The following is a 13,692-nucleotide window of genomic DNA, read 5'->3' on the forward strand; positions in this document are numbered from 1 at the left end:
TCTGCTAAATGCCACAAATCTAAATGTAAATGTCACAGTCAGTGAGGGTGGTGTGCTGGTTTCAGAGGAGGATTGTGCTGGGGGGTTGTGAGCAGTGGTGCTCAGGAGTTACTGATGATGGTGATGTGGGTGTGTGAAGACTGGCCCTGTGTTGAACGGCCCAGGCGGAGGTCCTGTGCTAATTCTGTTAAAATGCAAGTTCAGCTTTTTGGCCCTGACCAGGCTGCTCCTGCTGAATGAAGCCGGTAAACTGCTTCATTCCCGTCCGCACAGCTCAGTTAATGTTTTGCTAAAGTTTACTCTTCAGCTTTTACTGATACGAGTCCTTGCACTCCCTCAGCTCTCGCTGTATCCTTTTCGGTTCATTCCTGTCACCAGACCTAAAAGCTCTATTCTTCTTGTTTAACAGTTCTTTCAAGTTGCTGGTGATCCAAGGCTTGTTGTTGGGATGACAGCATACCGAGGGAGGGATAATGGTGTCATGGCAGTAGTTAATATAGTCAGTAATGCAGTATGTGATTTTGTGGTTCACAGCACATTTTAATCCGTATGCTCAAAGCCGTCCTGCAGGGTCTCACTGGCTTCCTGTGACTATTTTCTCACACTCCTTGGGGAGATCAGTTGCCTTTGAACTGCTGAAACATACAGAGGTGTTAACGAGACCAGATTGTGATCAGAGTTGCAGAGATTGATGGCTTTGTATGGCATCTTTGATGTTAGCATACAGAAGGTCCAATGTCCTGTTTTCTCATGTGGGACAGCACAAACCGGTAGAAAGTTGGTAATGTAGAGTCCAGATTGACGATTAAAGTTATGGTCACAAATGCCTAGATGTGGTCAGCTGTCGGCGGAATGTAAGCAGGGAGTTTTTCCTTCACCACAGTCGCCACCAGGTTCATCAGGGACAAACTTACACTTATAAAGAACTTGGGGCATAATATGGGGCATAATACTCACAGCTAAAAGTTCAATATCTGGAAAGCAAAGACGTTCCTTCACGGTAACATGTCTGGGATTACACTATCTCTCATTCACATACTCAGCAGTCTCACCACCCTTTTTCTTATCACTGAGCCGGGTATGGAGCCGCTATGATCCGGGAGGTCCGTATGCAACCACGTATTCCTTCTGTTCTGTTCTCTGTTCATCCATCTTATTACATAATCACTGGATGTGATATTACACAAGGACCGTACACAATGACAGACAAGATCGGTGGTTTGAATCTCCTCCGCCTCACGCTAACCTTCTGACCGGCTCTGCACTCGCTGCGGAATCTCGTGTCTGACTCCGGTAAGAAGCGCTGGTTTGGAGAGCGCAAGCAGCTGATCACGTGTGTTCTTAAACACAGCACTTCTCTGCTGGGCGCTACTCCTCACAAAGAGTGCCAAAAGCAGTGGAAGGACCATAAAAAAGTGTAAAACTTGTGTTGTAATCATACTGAGTGTGTAAAAACTTAAAAGTTAAAGATCTAAGTAAAAAAACTGAGCTCAAAAGTGAGGAAAAGGAAAAAGAAAAGTAGGAACTGAGGATCTGCTGTAACAGGCTGCTGCTCTCACTACACCATGTTGTGTGTTTTTACCAGTTCTAAAGATCCATGAAGTGACTGAGCGACTGAAGAACTTGGCGGATGGATTTGGACTGTAATTAACAATACAATGTGCTCAGGACCACAGTTTGCATGAACAGTTCTGCATGTAAGCGTCATCACTGAACACTTTATAACCTCAACACTGATGGAACTGTAATGATGGACTTGCAGTGTTGAGGATGAGGTTATCTTTAAAATCTGATTCCTCTCTAGGTTTCTTCCTTATAAAGTCTCAGGAAATTTTTTCTTCACCAGTCACGAATGGATCACTAATTAGGAAGGAACTTATAAGCAACACATTTATAGACAGTAAACTTTTACATTCCAATTTTACTCCTGGTTAATTGTGACTTTTTAAAATTGAAATCACTAAATGACCTGTAATGTGTTTTACCTTCTTCTGAATCCATCGATACACACGTCCCATTCTCTAACACACATGAACCCTCGGGAGGGAACGTGTTCACCTGATTCACCCCCTCCTCTACACACACACACACACACACACACACACACACACACACACACACACACACAGGATAAATCCTTCAAAATTTTCATTGTGCAGTATGAGGTGTGTATCTCAACTTAGTCATTTGGAATAAAATTGTTAGTGACTTTGTCTAAAGTTTGCTCCCTGAACAACCTTCATACCATCACTTAAGTCACTTTACACACTGTGTGTGTGTGTGTGTGTGTGTATATGTGTGTATATGTGTGTATATGTGTGTACCCAGAGAAGTGTTAGTGATACGGTCCACCTCCAGTATAAAGTCGTCTTTGAAGAATATGTAGCCCACAATGGAGAAGAGATAAACCAGGATGAGACCCAGAACAGCAGTGAGGACGATAGAGCGACCGTTTCTCGTCACGCTTTTAATCACGTTCAGCAACGTTTCCTCTCTGTTCACCAGGTCAAACAACTACAACACACACACACACATTTTACACACACACACAGACACACACACACACACACATCTGCATTTTAATGTTTCAGGGTTAAATATTTAGTTAAAATGTGAGGTTAGAAATTTGAGGTTAGAAGGTCACCAGTAAGCTGTAGAAGAAGACGTGTCCAAAAAGACCCAGTGTACAGATAAGAAGATAAAGCAGGTGAAAGAGGAACTCTCTGTCCATCACCATTGCTCTGTAACCACGAGTAAACGTCCCTCTGTTTCCCACAAAGCTCAACAGGAACACAATCTTATTACACACCTGCAATACACAATACACTTTATCTACACAACACACTTAATATACACAACACACATTATTAGTGTGTATCATATAGTGTGTTACAGAGTGTCAGTGTGTTAGTGTTACAGTGTTACAGTGAGTTTAGTTATTACAGAGTGTCAGGGTGTGTTACAGTGTGTGTTACAGAGTGTCAGTGTGTTACAGTGTTTTAGTGTTACATAGTGTTAGAGTGTGTTATGGTCTTACAGAGTTTCAGAGTTTGTTACAGTGTGTGTAATTGTGTTACAGAGTGTGTTACAGAGTGGCAGTGTGTTACAGTGTGTGTTACAGAGTGTCAGTGTGTTAGTGTTACAGTGAGTTTAGTTGTTACAGAGTGTCAGAGTGTGTTACAGTGTGTGTGTTATTGTGTTATAGTGTGTTATAGTATGTGTAACTGTGTTAGAGTGTGATACTGAGTGTGTTGTTGTGTTAAATGTGTGTTATTGTGTTACAGATTGTCAGAGTGTGTTACATTGTGTGTTACTTTGTTACAGAGTGCTAGAATGTGTGTGTCAGCCTGGGAATTATTTTACACACAGAGTTCAGAAAGTTCGCATCCCAATTTGCTGCATTTTGTCCCAGCGTGGATGTTAGTGACACTGCGGTCAGGTGTGGAAAGTGCAGTGAGGTGCTGGAGTTGTGTTTGTGTCTGTGTGTGTGTGTGTGTGTACATACGTTAAAGGCTCCCAGTAGGGAAAGCATGTGATGGAGACCTAATGAGAAGCCAAGGCGCAGGACAGAGGAGATTACGAGAACCCTCACTGCATTCGGACTGGGCCACAGTAACACAAAGACCAATGAACCCAACACACACCCCCACAATAACAGAGACACTGAGGGCTCCAAGTGACCTGGAACACATGATGAATATGACGATGATGATGATGAATATGTTAATGATAATGATGATGAAGACGATGATGATGATGATGAAGAAGGTGTGCTACAGTACTCACTATCACTCACGCTTTCCAGTGGGTAGAAAAACGCCACCAACACGTTAATCAGCACGGCCAGGTTAAATGACACGTTACTCCAGAACGACATGTTCCTACTGCACCAATACAACACGGGCTGAGCTAAAACACACACACACACACACACACACACACACACACACACACACACACACACACACACACACACACACACACACACACGTAAGCTAATGAGTAAAGTTACACAAAAACATGGTCCATATATTACTGATTTATTAAATCCTGAAACCAACAAAAAACGTGACTCTAACGGTACTCAGAACAGGACTTTCAGTGTTTCCATCTGTTTCCAGGACCAAAGCCAGAAAGCACAAGTCCATGCTCTGGTCAGGAACAGACTCTGTGACTCTTACACTGGGTTTAATATTAGTTCCTGTTTCCTGTGTTAAACTTTCAGCCCTGTCTCTATAAACTGCACTTACACAGTTATTATTATCTGCCAGGGTTTTGGATCATGATCATGTTCTGCTCATTACTTTCAGCTTGTTTACATGCTGTAATCTGTTTCAGACGTCTCAGTGTGTAAAATAGTTACTTTCATTGTTCTGTAATAAATCTATTTCATTGAAGTTGCATGTTACATTACCACCATGGAGCACACACACACACACACACACACACACACACACACACACACACACACACACACACACACACACACACACAAACGAGAAATTTGCTTTCTCATAATAATAAATAAATACACACACACACACACACACACACACACACACAGTCTAAACCAGCTTAATCATTACTAATGTAAGGTCAGAGGAAGGGGTGGGGCTTCCAAGGGGTCAGTTAATATCAGTGTGTGAAACATCTGTGCAGCTGTTAGTCACTCCACACTGCTGTGTCTCTCAGCTCACTGTGGAACATGAAAACGCTCTCTTTGGCTCTAATGTTACAATGTGGAGCTCCTACACAGAAAGTCTGTAATAAAGATGTGTGTATGATTCTCTCTCTCTCTCACACACACACACACACACACACACACACACACACACACACACACACACACACACACACAGTGGAGGTCTATACCTCGAAGTTTTTTCTGCCACCTCATCTCGCTGTAAAGATCGTCTGCTCTGAGGAAGAAGTCGTTGATTTTGCTGCCCTGCTCATCTCGCTCTGTGCTATAATACACACGGAGCTTCGACTCGTTCGTCAGGAATGAGCAGATATGAGGGACCGGAAACACAATCTGCTCCATGGTGCGGTCCTGACGGACAATCTGCACACACACACACACACACACACACACACACACACACACGATTATATGAAGTGATTTCAGCCTATTAAATCATGTTTGCTCTACACTGTATATTGTGTATGTCAGACATGCCCAAAGTCCGGCCCGCGAAGCCTCGTGTCATAAAATCAATAATATGTGGCCCGCCAGCAGTTTCCCACAGTAAACACACACACACACACACACACACACACACACACACACACAAAGTAATTTTATATTTCGCCCTCATAACGTGAGCCCTGTGTGAACATTCACCCCTGTGGTATTGGTATTTTTTAACGCATTTCTGAAATGGCGACTGGAGCGAAAAATAGTAAAAAGAGGAAAGTTGATAACGAGGGCCGCCGTTTCCACGACAATTGGAAATTCAATATTAAGAGGCACTACCAGACGAAACATGCTAACTACGACAAGCTAACGGCGAACGAACGCACCGAAAAACTGAAGCAACTGGAAGCTGCTTTGATAGCACAGCAGAGTTTTTTCACAAGAGCCCGTGACTCAAATGAAAATTCTACAAAGGCGAGTTACGAGGTGGCAATGCTGATTGCTAAGCACTGCAAACCTTTTACCGAGGGTGAATTTATTAAAGACTGTGTGATGCAAATGGTGGAGAAAATTTGTCCTGAAAAAAAGCAAGAATTTGCCAATGTTAGCCTGGGTCGTAGCACTGTTGCACAGAGGATTGAAGAAATTTCAGCTGATATCAAGAGACAGTTAGAGGCAAAGGGAGTGGAGTTTGACTTTTTTTTGTTAGCCTGCGACGAAAGCACGGATGCATCTGACACCGCTCAGTTACTGTTTTTTTTTAGAGGAGTGAACAATGACATGAACGTGGGTCAAGTCAAGTCAAGTCAAGAAGTCAAGAAGCTTTTATTGTCATTCAACCATGTATAGCTAATGCAGTACACAGTGAAATGAGACAACGTTCCTCCTGAACCCAGGTGCTACAAAAAACAACATAAAACAACAGTAAACAACAGTCACAGAACAGAAGAACACAGGGCCAGGAACTAAGATTCTCGCCACATAAAGTGCATGTGTGCAACTGGTGCAAACAGTGCAAAAGACAACACAAGACAGTGCGAGACAACACAGGACAGTGCAGGACAATACACAATACACAAAATATAAAAATAAAAACAACAATAGCTCCGCCAGTAAAACCTGTCGTAACAGAATAAGGTGCACAGTAGCAGAAAAATGTAAACAGAGAAATGTAAACAGAGAAATGTAAACAGTTGTGCAATTCTACAATAGCAGCAATCAAAATAAAGTGATCAGTGACCAAAGGATTTGGACAGAATATTGTGCAAAGAGAGCAAGTCCCGGAAGATCAGCAACAAACGGCATGTAAACATTATTGCGACAATGAAAGGTGTAAATGGTGTTGAAACCTGGGTGTGCGAAGTGTATGTGTGTTGAGTCGGGTTGTACAGATCAGTCACACAGTTGTGTGTAAATGTGTGTGTGTGAGTATGTGTGTGTGTGTGTGAGAGAGAGTTCAGTTCAGATGTTTGTTGAGGAGCCTGATGGCTTGCGGGAAAAAACTGTTGCACAGTCTTGTTGTGACGGCCCGAATGCTTCGGAACCGTTTCCCTGATGGTAGGAGGGTGAAGTGTGTGTGTGACGGGTGTGTGTGGTCATCCACAATGCTGTGTGCTTTGCGGATGCAGTGTGTGGTGTAAATGTCCATGATAGAGGGGAGAAAGACTCCGATGATCTTCTCAGCTGTCCTCACTATCCTCTGTAGGGTCTTGCGATCCGAGACGGTGCAGTTCCCAAACCAGGCAGTGATGCAGCTGCTCAAGATGCTCTCGATGGCCCCTCTGTAGAACATGGTCAGGATGGGGGGAGGGAGATGAGCTTTCCTCAGCCTTCTCAGGAAGTAGAGACGCTGCTGGGCTTTCTTGGTGATGGAGCTGGTGTTAAGTGACCAGGTGAGGTTATCCGCCAGATGAACACCAAGGAATTTGGTGCTCTTGACGATCTCCACTGAAGATCCCTCGATGATCAGTGGAGAATGGTCTCTCTGTGCTCTCCTGAAGTCAACAACCATCTCTTTGGTTTTGTCCACGTTCAGAGACAGGTTGTTGGCTTCACACCAGGCTTTTAACCGTTGCACCTCCTCTCTGTATGCTGACTCGTCGTTCTTGCTGATTAGACCCACCACGGTCGTGTCATCAGCAAACTTAATGATATGATTCGAGCTGTGCGTTGGTGCACAGTTGTGAGTCAGCAGAGTGAACAGCAGTGGACTGAGCACACAGCCCTGAGGGGCTCCAGTGCTCAGTGTGGTGGTGCTGGAGATGCTGTTCCCGATCCTGACTGACTGAGGTCTCTCAGTCAGGAAGTCCAGGATCTAGTTGCAGAGGGAGGTGTTCAGGCCCAGTAGGCTCAACTTCTCAATCAGGTGCTGAGGAATGATTGTGTTAAATGCTGAACTAAAGTCTATGAACATCATCCTTACATAAGAGTCTTTGTTATCCAGATGGGTGAGGGCCAGATGGAGGGTTGTGGAGATGGCATCGTCCGTGGAGCGGTTTGGACGATACGCAAACTGCATGGGGTCCAGTGCGGGTGGGAGCTGGGTCTTTATGTTCCTCATGACGAGCCCTTTAGAAGCACTTCATCATTAAGGGTGTGAGTGCAACGGGACGATAGTCATTGAGGCAGGAGACAGAAGACTTCTTCGGCACAGGAATGATGGTCGTCGTCTTGAGGCACGTGGGAACAGTGGTGCTGCTCAGGGAGATGTTAAAGATGTCAGTGAATACATCTGCTAGTTGTTCTGCACATTCCCTGAGCACTCTGCCAGGAATGTTGTCAGGTCCAGCAGACTTCCGTGGGTTAACTCTGCATAGAGTTTTCCTCACTTCAGCTGTGGTTAGACAGAGCACCCGGTCACTGGGAGGAGGGATGGTCTTCCTCGCCACCACGTTGTTCTGCACCTCGAACCGGGCATAGAAGTCATTCAGTGCATCTTGAAGGGAGGGGTCACGGTCACAAGCAGGTGATGTGGTCTTGTAATTCGTGATCGCCTGGATGCCCTGCCACATGCGCCGGGTGTCTCCGCTGTCCTGGAAGTGGCCATGGATTCTCTTGGCGTGTGCGCGCTTCGCCTCTCTGATGGCATGGGACAGTTTGGCCCTTGCTGTTTTTAAGGCCGTCTTGTCCCCTGCTCTGAAGGCAGAGTCTCTTGTTTTTAGCAGCGCACGCACCTTGGCGGTCATCCACGGCTTCTGGTTGGAGCGTGTAGTGACTGTCTTGGAAATAGTCACGTCATCAATGCACTTGCCGATGTAGCTGGTCACGTCTTCTTCTTCTTCTTCTTCTTCTTCTTCTTTCGGCTGCTCCCATTAGGGGTCGCCACAGCGGATCATCCGTCTCCATACCACCCTGTCCTCTATATCTGCCTCTTTTACACCAACTACCTGCATGTCTTCCCTCACCACATCCATGAACCTCCTCCTTGGCCTTCCTCTTTTCCTCCTACCTGGTGGCTCCATCTTCAGCATTTTTCTACCAATATAATTCATGTCCCTTCTCTGCACATGTCCAAACCATCTCAATCTCGCCTCCCTCACCTTGTCACCAAAACATCCTACATGTGCTGTCCCTCTAATAAACTCATTTCTAATCTTGTCCATCCTCGTCACTCCCAACGAAAACCTCAACATCTTCAGCTCTGCTACCTCCAGCTCCACCTCCTGTTTTTTTTACTCAATGCCACTGTCTCTAATCCATACAACATCGCAGGTCTCACCACAGTCCTATAAACTTTCCCTTTCACTCTCACAGATACTCTTCTATCACAAATCACTCCTGTCACTCTTCTCCACCCACTCCACCCTGCCTGCACTCTTTTCTTTACTTCCCTAACACACTCTCCATTACTTTGCACTGTTGACCCCAGGTACTTGAACTCCTCCACCTTCTCCACCTCTTCTCCCTGCAACCGCATCACTCCACTGCCCTCCCTCTCATTCACACACATGTACTCTGTCTTACACCTACTGACTTTCATTCCCCTTCTCTCCAGCGCATATCTCCACCTCTCCAGGCTCTTCTCAACCTGCTCTCTACTCTCACCACAAATCACAATATCATCTGCAAACATCATAGTCCAGGGAGACTCCTGTCTGACCTCGTCCGTCAACCTGTCCATCACCACTGCAAACAGGAAAGGGCTCAGGGCCGATCCTTGATGCAGTCCAACCTTCACCCTGAACCAGTCTGTCGTACCTACTGCACACTTTACTGCCGTCACACTGTCCTCATACATGTCCTGCACCACCCTCACATACTTCTCTGACACACCTGACTTCCTCATACAATACCACAACTCCTCTCTCGGCACCCTGTCGTACGCTTTCTCTAAATCCACAAATACACAATGCAGCTCCTTCTGTCCTTCTCTATACTTCTCCATCAACATCCTTAAAGCAAATAAGGCATCTGTGGTGCTCTTCCTCGGCATGAAACCATACTGTTGCTCACAGATGGTCACCTCTTCTCTCAACCTGGCTTCCACTACTCTTTCCCATAACTTCATGGTGTGACTGATCAACTTAATTCCCCTGTAGTTACTGCAGGTCTGCACATCTCCCTTATGCTTAAAGATCGGTACCAGCACACTCCTTCTCCATTCCTCAGGCATCCTCTCCCCTTCCAGAATCCTGTTAAACAATCTGGTTAAAAACTCCACTGCCATCTCTCCTAAACATCTCCACGCTTCTACCGGTATGTCATCTGGTCCAACCGACTTTCCATTCTTCATCCTCTTAATCGCTGCTCTCACTTCCTCCTTACTAATCCTATCTACATCCTGCTTTACTAACTCCACATCCTCCAACCTTCTCTCTCTCTGATTTTCCTCATTCATCAGCTGCTCAAAATACTCCCTCCATCTTCTCAACACACTCTCCTCACTAGTCAACACATTTCCCTCTCCATCCTTTATTGCTCTAACTTGCAGTACATCCTTCCCAGCTCGGTCCCTCTGCTTGGCCAATCGGTATAAATCCTTTTCTCCTTCCTTAGTGTCCAACCTCTTATACAGTTCCTCATATGCCTTTTCCTTGGCTTTCGCCACATCCCTTTTAACCTGCTGCCGCATCTCCTTGTACTCCTGCCTACTTTTCTCATCACTCTGTCGATCCCACTTCTGTTTTGCCAACCTCTTCCCCCTAATGCTCTCCTGCACTTCCTCATTCCACCACCACGTCTCCTTGTCTTGCTTTCTATTTCCAGATGTCACACCAAGTACTTTTCTAGCTGCCTCCCTCATCACTCCTGCAGTAGTTGCCCAATCATCCGGCACCTCTTCACCTCCACCGAGCCCCTGTCTGACCTCTTCCCTGAACCTCACACTACACTCTTCCTCCTTCAGTTTCCACCATCTTATTCTTCTTTCAAACCTTACTTTCCTCCTCTTCTTCTTCGCCTCCAAAACCATCCTACAGACCACCATCCGATGCTGTCTAGCTACACTGTCCCCTGCCAACACCTTACAGTCTCCAATCTCCTTCAGGTTGCATCTCCTACACAGAAGATAATCCACCTGTGTGCACCTTCCTCCACTCTTATACGTCACCCTATGATCCTCCTTCTTCTTAAAATACGTGTTCACCACTGCCATTTCCATCCTTTTAGCAAAATCTACCACCATCTGACCTTCCACATTCCTCTCCTTAAAACCATACCTACCCATCACCTCCTCATCACCTCTGTTCCCTTCACCTACATGCCCATTAAAGTCTGCCCCAATCACCAATCGTTCTTTCCTAGGTACACCATCTACCACTTCATCTAATTCACTCCAGAATCTTTCTTTCTCCTCCATCTCACAGCCAACTTGTGGAGCATAGGCACTGATGACATTTATCATCATCCCTTCAACTTCCACCTTCACGATCATCACCCTATCAGAAACTCTCTTCACCTCCACTACACTCTTACTGTACGCTTCCTTCAGAATCACCCCTACACCATTTCTCTTCCCATCCACACCATGATAAAACAGTTTAAACCCACCTCCAATGTTCCTGGCCTTACTCCCTTTCCACTTGGTCTCCTGAACACACAACACATCTACCTTTCTCCTCTCCATCATATCAGCTATCTCTCTCCCTTTACCCGTCATAGTACCAACATTTAAAGTACCAACCCGAACCTCTACTCTCCTACACTGCTCCTTTTCCTGCCGTCTCTGTAGATGCCTTCCTCCTCTCCTTCTCCTCCTTCGGCCAACAGTAGCCCAATTTCCACCGGTACCCTGTCGGCTAACGATACCTGTGGCGGTCGTTGTTAACCCGGGCCTCGACCGATCCGGTATGAAATTCTCATTTGTGATCCGCATATTTGATTTGGCACATGTTTTACGCTGGATGCCCTTCCTAACGCAACCCTCCCCATTTACCCGGGCTTGGGACCGGCACTAAGAGTACACTGGCGTGTGCCCCCCTAATGGCTGGGTTGCCGATGTAGCTGGTCACTGTTGACGTGTATTCCTCCAAGTTGATGAAATCGCCATTGGTTGCAGCTTCCCTGAACATGACCCAGTCAGTGCATTCAAAACAGTCCTGGAGAGCAGACATGGATCCTGTTGGCCAGGTTCTCACTTGTTTTTGAGCTGGTCTTGAACGCCTGCTGAGTGGTCTGTATGCTGGGATCAGCATAACAGAGATGTGGTCTGAGTACCCGAGGTGGGGGCGGGGCTTCGCCCGGTATGCGCCCCGGATGTTTGTGTAAACAACATCCAGCGTGTTTTCTCCTCTGGTTGCAAAGTCCACATTTTGATAGAATTTGGGAAGCACAGTCCTGAGATTTGCGTGATTAAAATCTCCGGCAACAATAAACAATCCGTTAGGGTGTGAGTTTTGAAGTCCGCTAATGGTCCCGTAGAGCACACTGAGCGCTTCCTTAGCATTAGCGCTAGGTGGTATGTACACTCAGAGCACAATAGCGGTGGTGAATTCCCGGGGTAAATAAAAAGGTCTACATCTCACAACAATAAACTCCAGCAGCGATAAGCAGTAGGTAGAAACAAGCACAGAGTTCTTACACCATTCCGTGTTGATGTAAACACACAGACCGCCGCCGCGAGTCTTACCGCACAGAGCTGCATTTCTGTCGGAACGAAACGCGGCTAGCCCGTCCAGCTGGATGGCGGCGTCCGGAACTCTGTCGCTCAGCCACGTCTCCGAAACACAAAAATGCAACAGTGTCTGTACTCACGCCGAGTAGCTTGTTGGAGTCTGATGTAGTCTAATTTATTGTCCAGGGAGCAGACATTTGCCAGCAGTAGTGATGGTAGAGCGGGCCGGCTAGGTTTAGCTTTTAGCCTAGCATTAGCACCCGCTCGCTTTCCGCGTTTCTGCTTTCTCGCGCAGCGCTTCCGATTCCCCCTCCTCCGTCCGTCCTCCGCAGGCGATGCCGAGGTCTGAAGGCCTGGTTCTCGGAGCACGCCGAGGTCGCGTAGTTTCTGCCGCTTTGGGTTGTTTCTGAGTTCTTTCAGTGTTTTGCGGTTGTACACAGGCACACCGGTTGCTCCGATGTCCATGTGTTGTGTAAGGCGGGCTACAAAATAAAGTTAGCACCATTTTGGGTCCGGAGCGGCCGCTGCGAGCTACTGCCGCGCCGCCATCTTGGATCCACATGGGTGAAGAGCTTCTTGACTTTCAGAGCCTTAAGGATCAAATGAGAGGGATCGATTTGTTTGCTTCTGTTTGTTCTGCCGTAGATGACATGAAACTACAATGGAAAAAAATCACTGGGATTATTACGGACGGCGCACCTGCCATGCTTGGTGAGCAAAGTGGGCTATCAACGCTAGTCTGCAAAAAAGTCAGCGAAAAGGGAGGCAAAGCCATAAAACTCCACTGTATCATTCACCAGCAAGTTCTGTGTGCCAAACATCTGAAATATGATCACGTTATGAAACCCGTGATAAAGGCTATTAATTACATTCGCTCCAGAGCCCTGTGCCACCGACAGTTTCAGCAGTTTCTCCTCGACACCCACACTGAATATGGAGATGTTGTGTATCACAATGACATAAGATGGCTCAGTCGGGGTTCTGCACTTCAGCGATTCTACTCCCTCAGAAATGAGATCGGACAATTCCTGACACAAAAGGGACAACCAATGCCGGAAATCTCTGATCCTGTTTGGCTGGCTGTTTTTTTATTTTTTGTTGACATAACACGACATCTGAACGCGCTGAACACGAGCCTTCAGGGGCAAAATGCCGTGGTAAGCCAACTGTATTCCTACATTAAAGCTTTCGGGACAAAGCTACTACTTTTCCAAAGCCACTTGACACAAACGCGGCCCGATACCACACATTTCCCATCACTGCAGGAAATTATGACCAGTTTTCCAGAGAACAATATTCGTGCACAAATTAGGAGGTATGCGGAAAGCATTTCATCTCTGAATGAGGAGTTTCAGCAGCGGTTCAGGGATTTTGCAGCTATTGAAAAGGAGATAATACTTTTTTCCTCCTCTTTTTCCGTGGATGCTGCTGACGCTCCAGACCACCTGCAACTGGAGCTTATTGGCTGCAGTGTGACGCGCAGTGTCACAATCACTACCAACAA

The 13,692-nt window shown here is 46.3% G+C and overlaps 1 protein-coding gene across 3 annotated transcripts in view; it reads right to left on the reverse strand.

The window, feature by feature from the left end:
• The window catches only part of itpr1a (inositol 1,4,5-trisphosphate receptor, type 1a), a 100,956-nt gene that overhangs the window by 27,189 nt on the left and 60,075 nt on the right, over window positions 1-13,692 (reverse strand). For all 3 annotated transcript variants that reach the window (XM_083562368.1, XM_083562367.1, XM_083562366.1), the window contains 6 exons: window positions 4,873-5,065; window positions 3,787-3,909; window positions 3,506-3,681; window positions 2,645-2,809; window positions 2,325-2,514; window positions 1,986-2,075 (listed from right to left, as the gene is read on the reverse strand). In XM_083562368.1, coding sequence (XP_083418494.1) covers window positions 1,986-2,075; window positions 2,325-2,514; window positions 2,645-2,809; window positions 3,506-3,681; window positions 3,787-3,909; window positions 4,873-5,065 — 937 coding nt within the window. The remainder of the gene's footprint in view (window positions 1-1,985; window positions 2,076-2,324; window positions 2,515-2,644; window positions 2,810-3,505; window positions 3,682-3,786; window positions 3,910-4,872; window positions 5,066-13,692) is intronic.

This window comes from Silurus aristotelis (genome assembly GCF_946808225.1).
Source record: "Silurus aristotelis genome assembly, chromosome: 2".
Classification (NCBI taxonomy): domain Eukaryota; kingdom Metazoa; phylum Chordata; class Actinopteri; order Siluriformes; family Siluridae; genus Silurus; species Silurus aristotelis.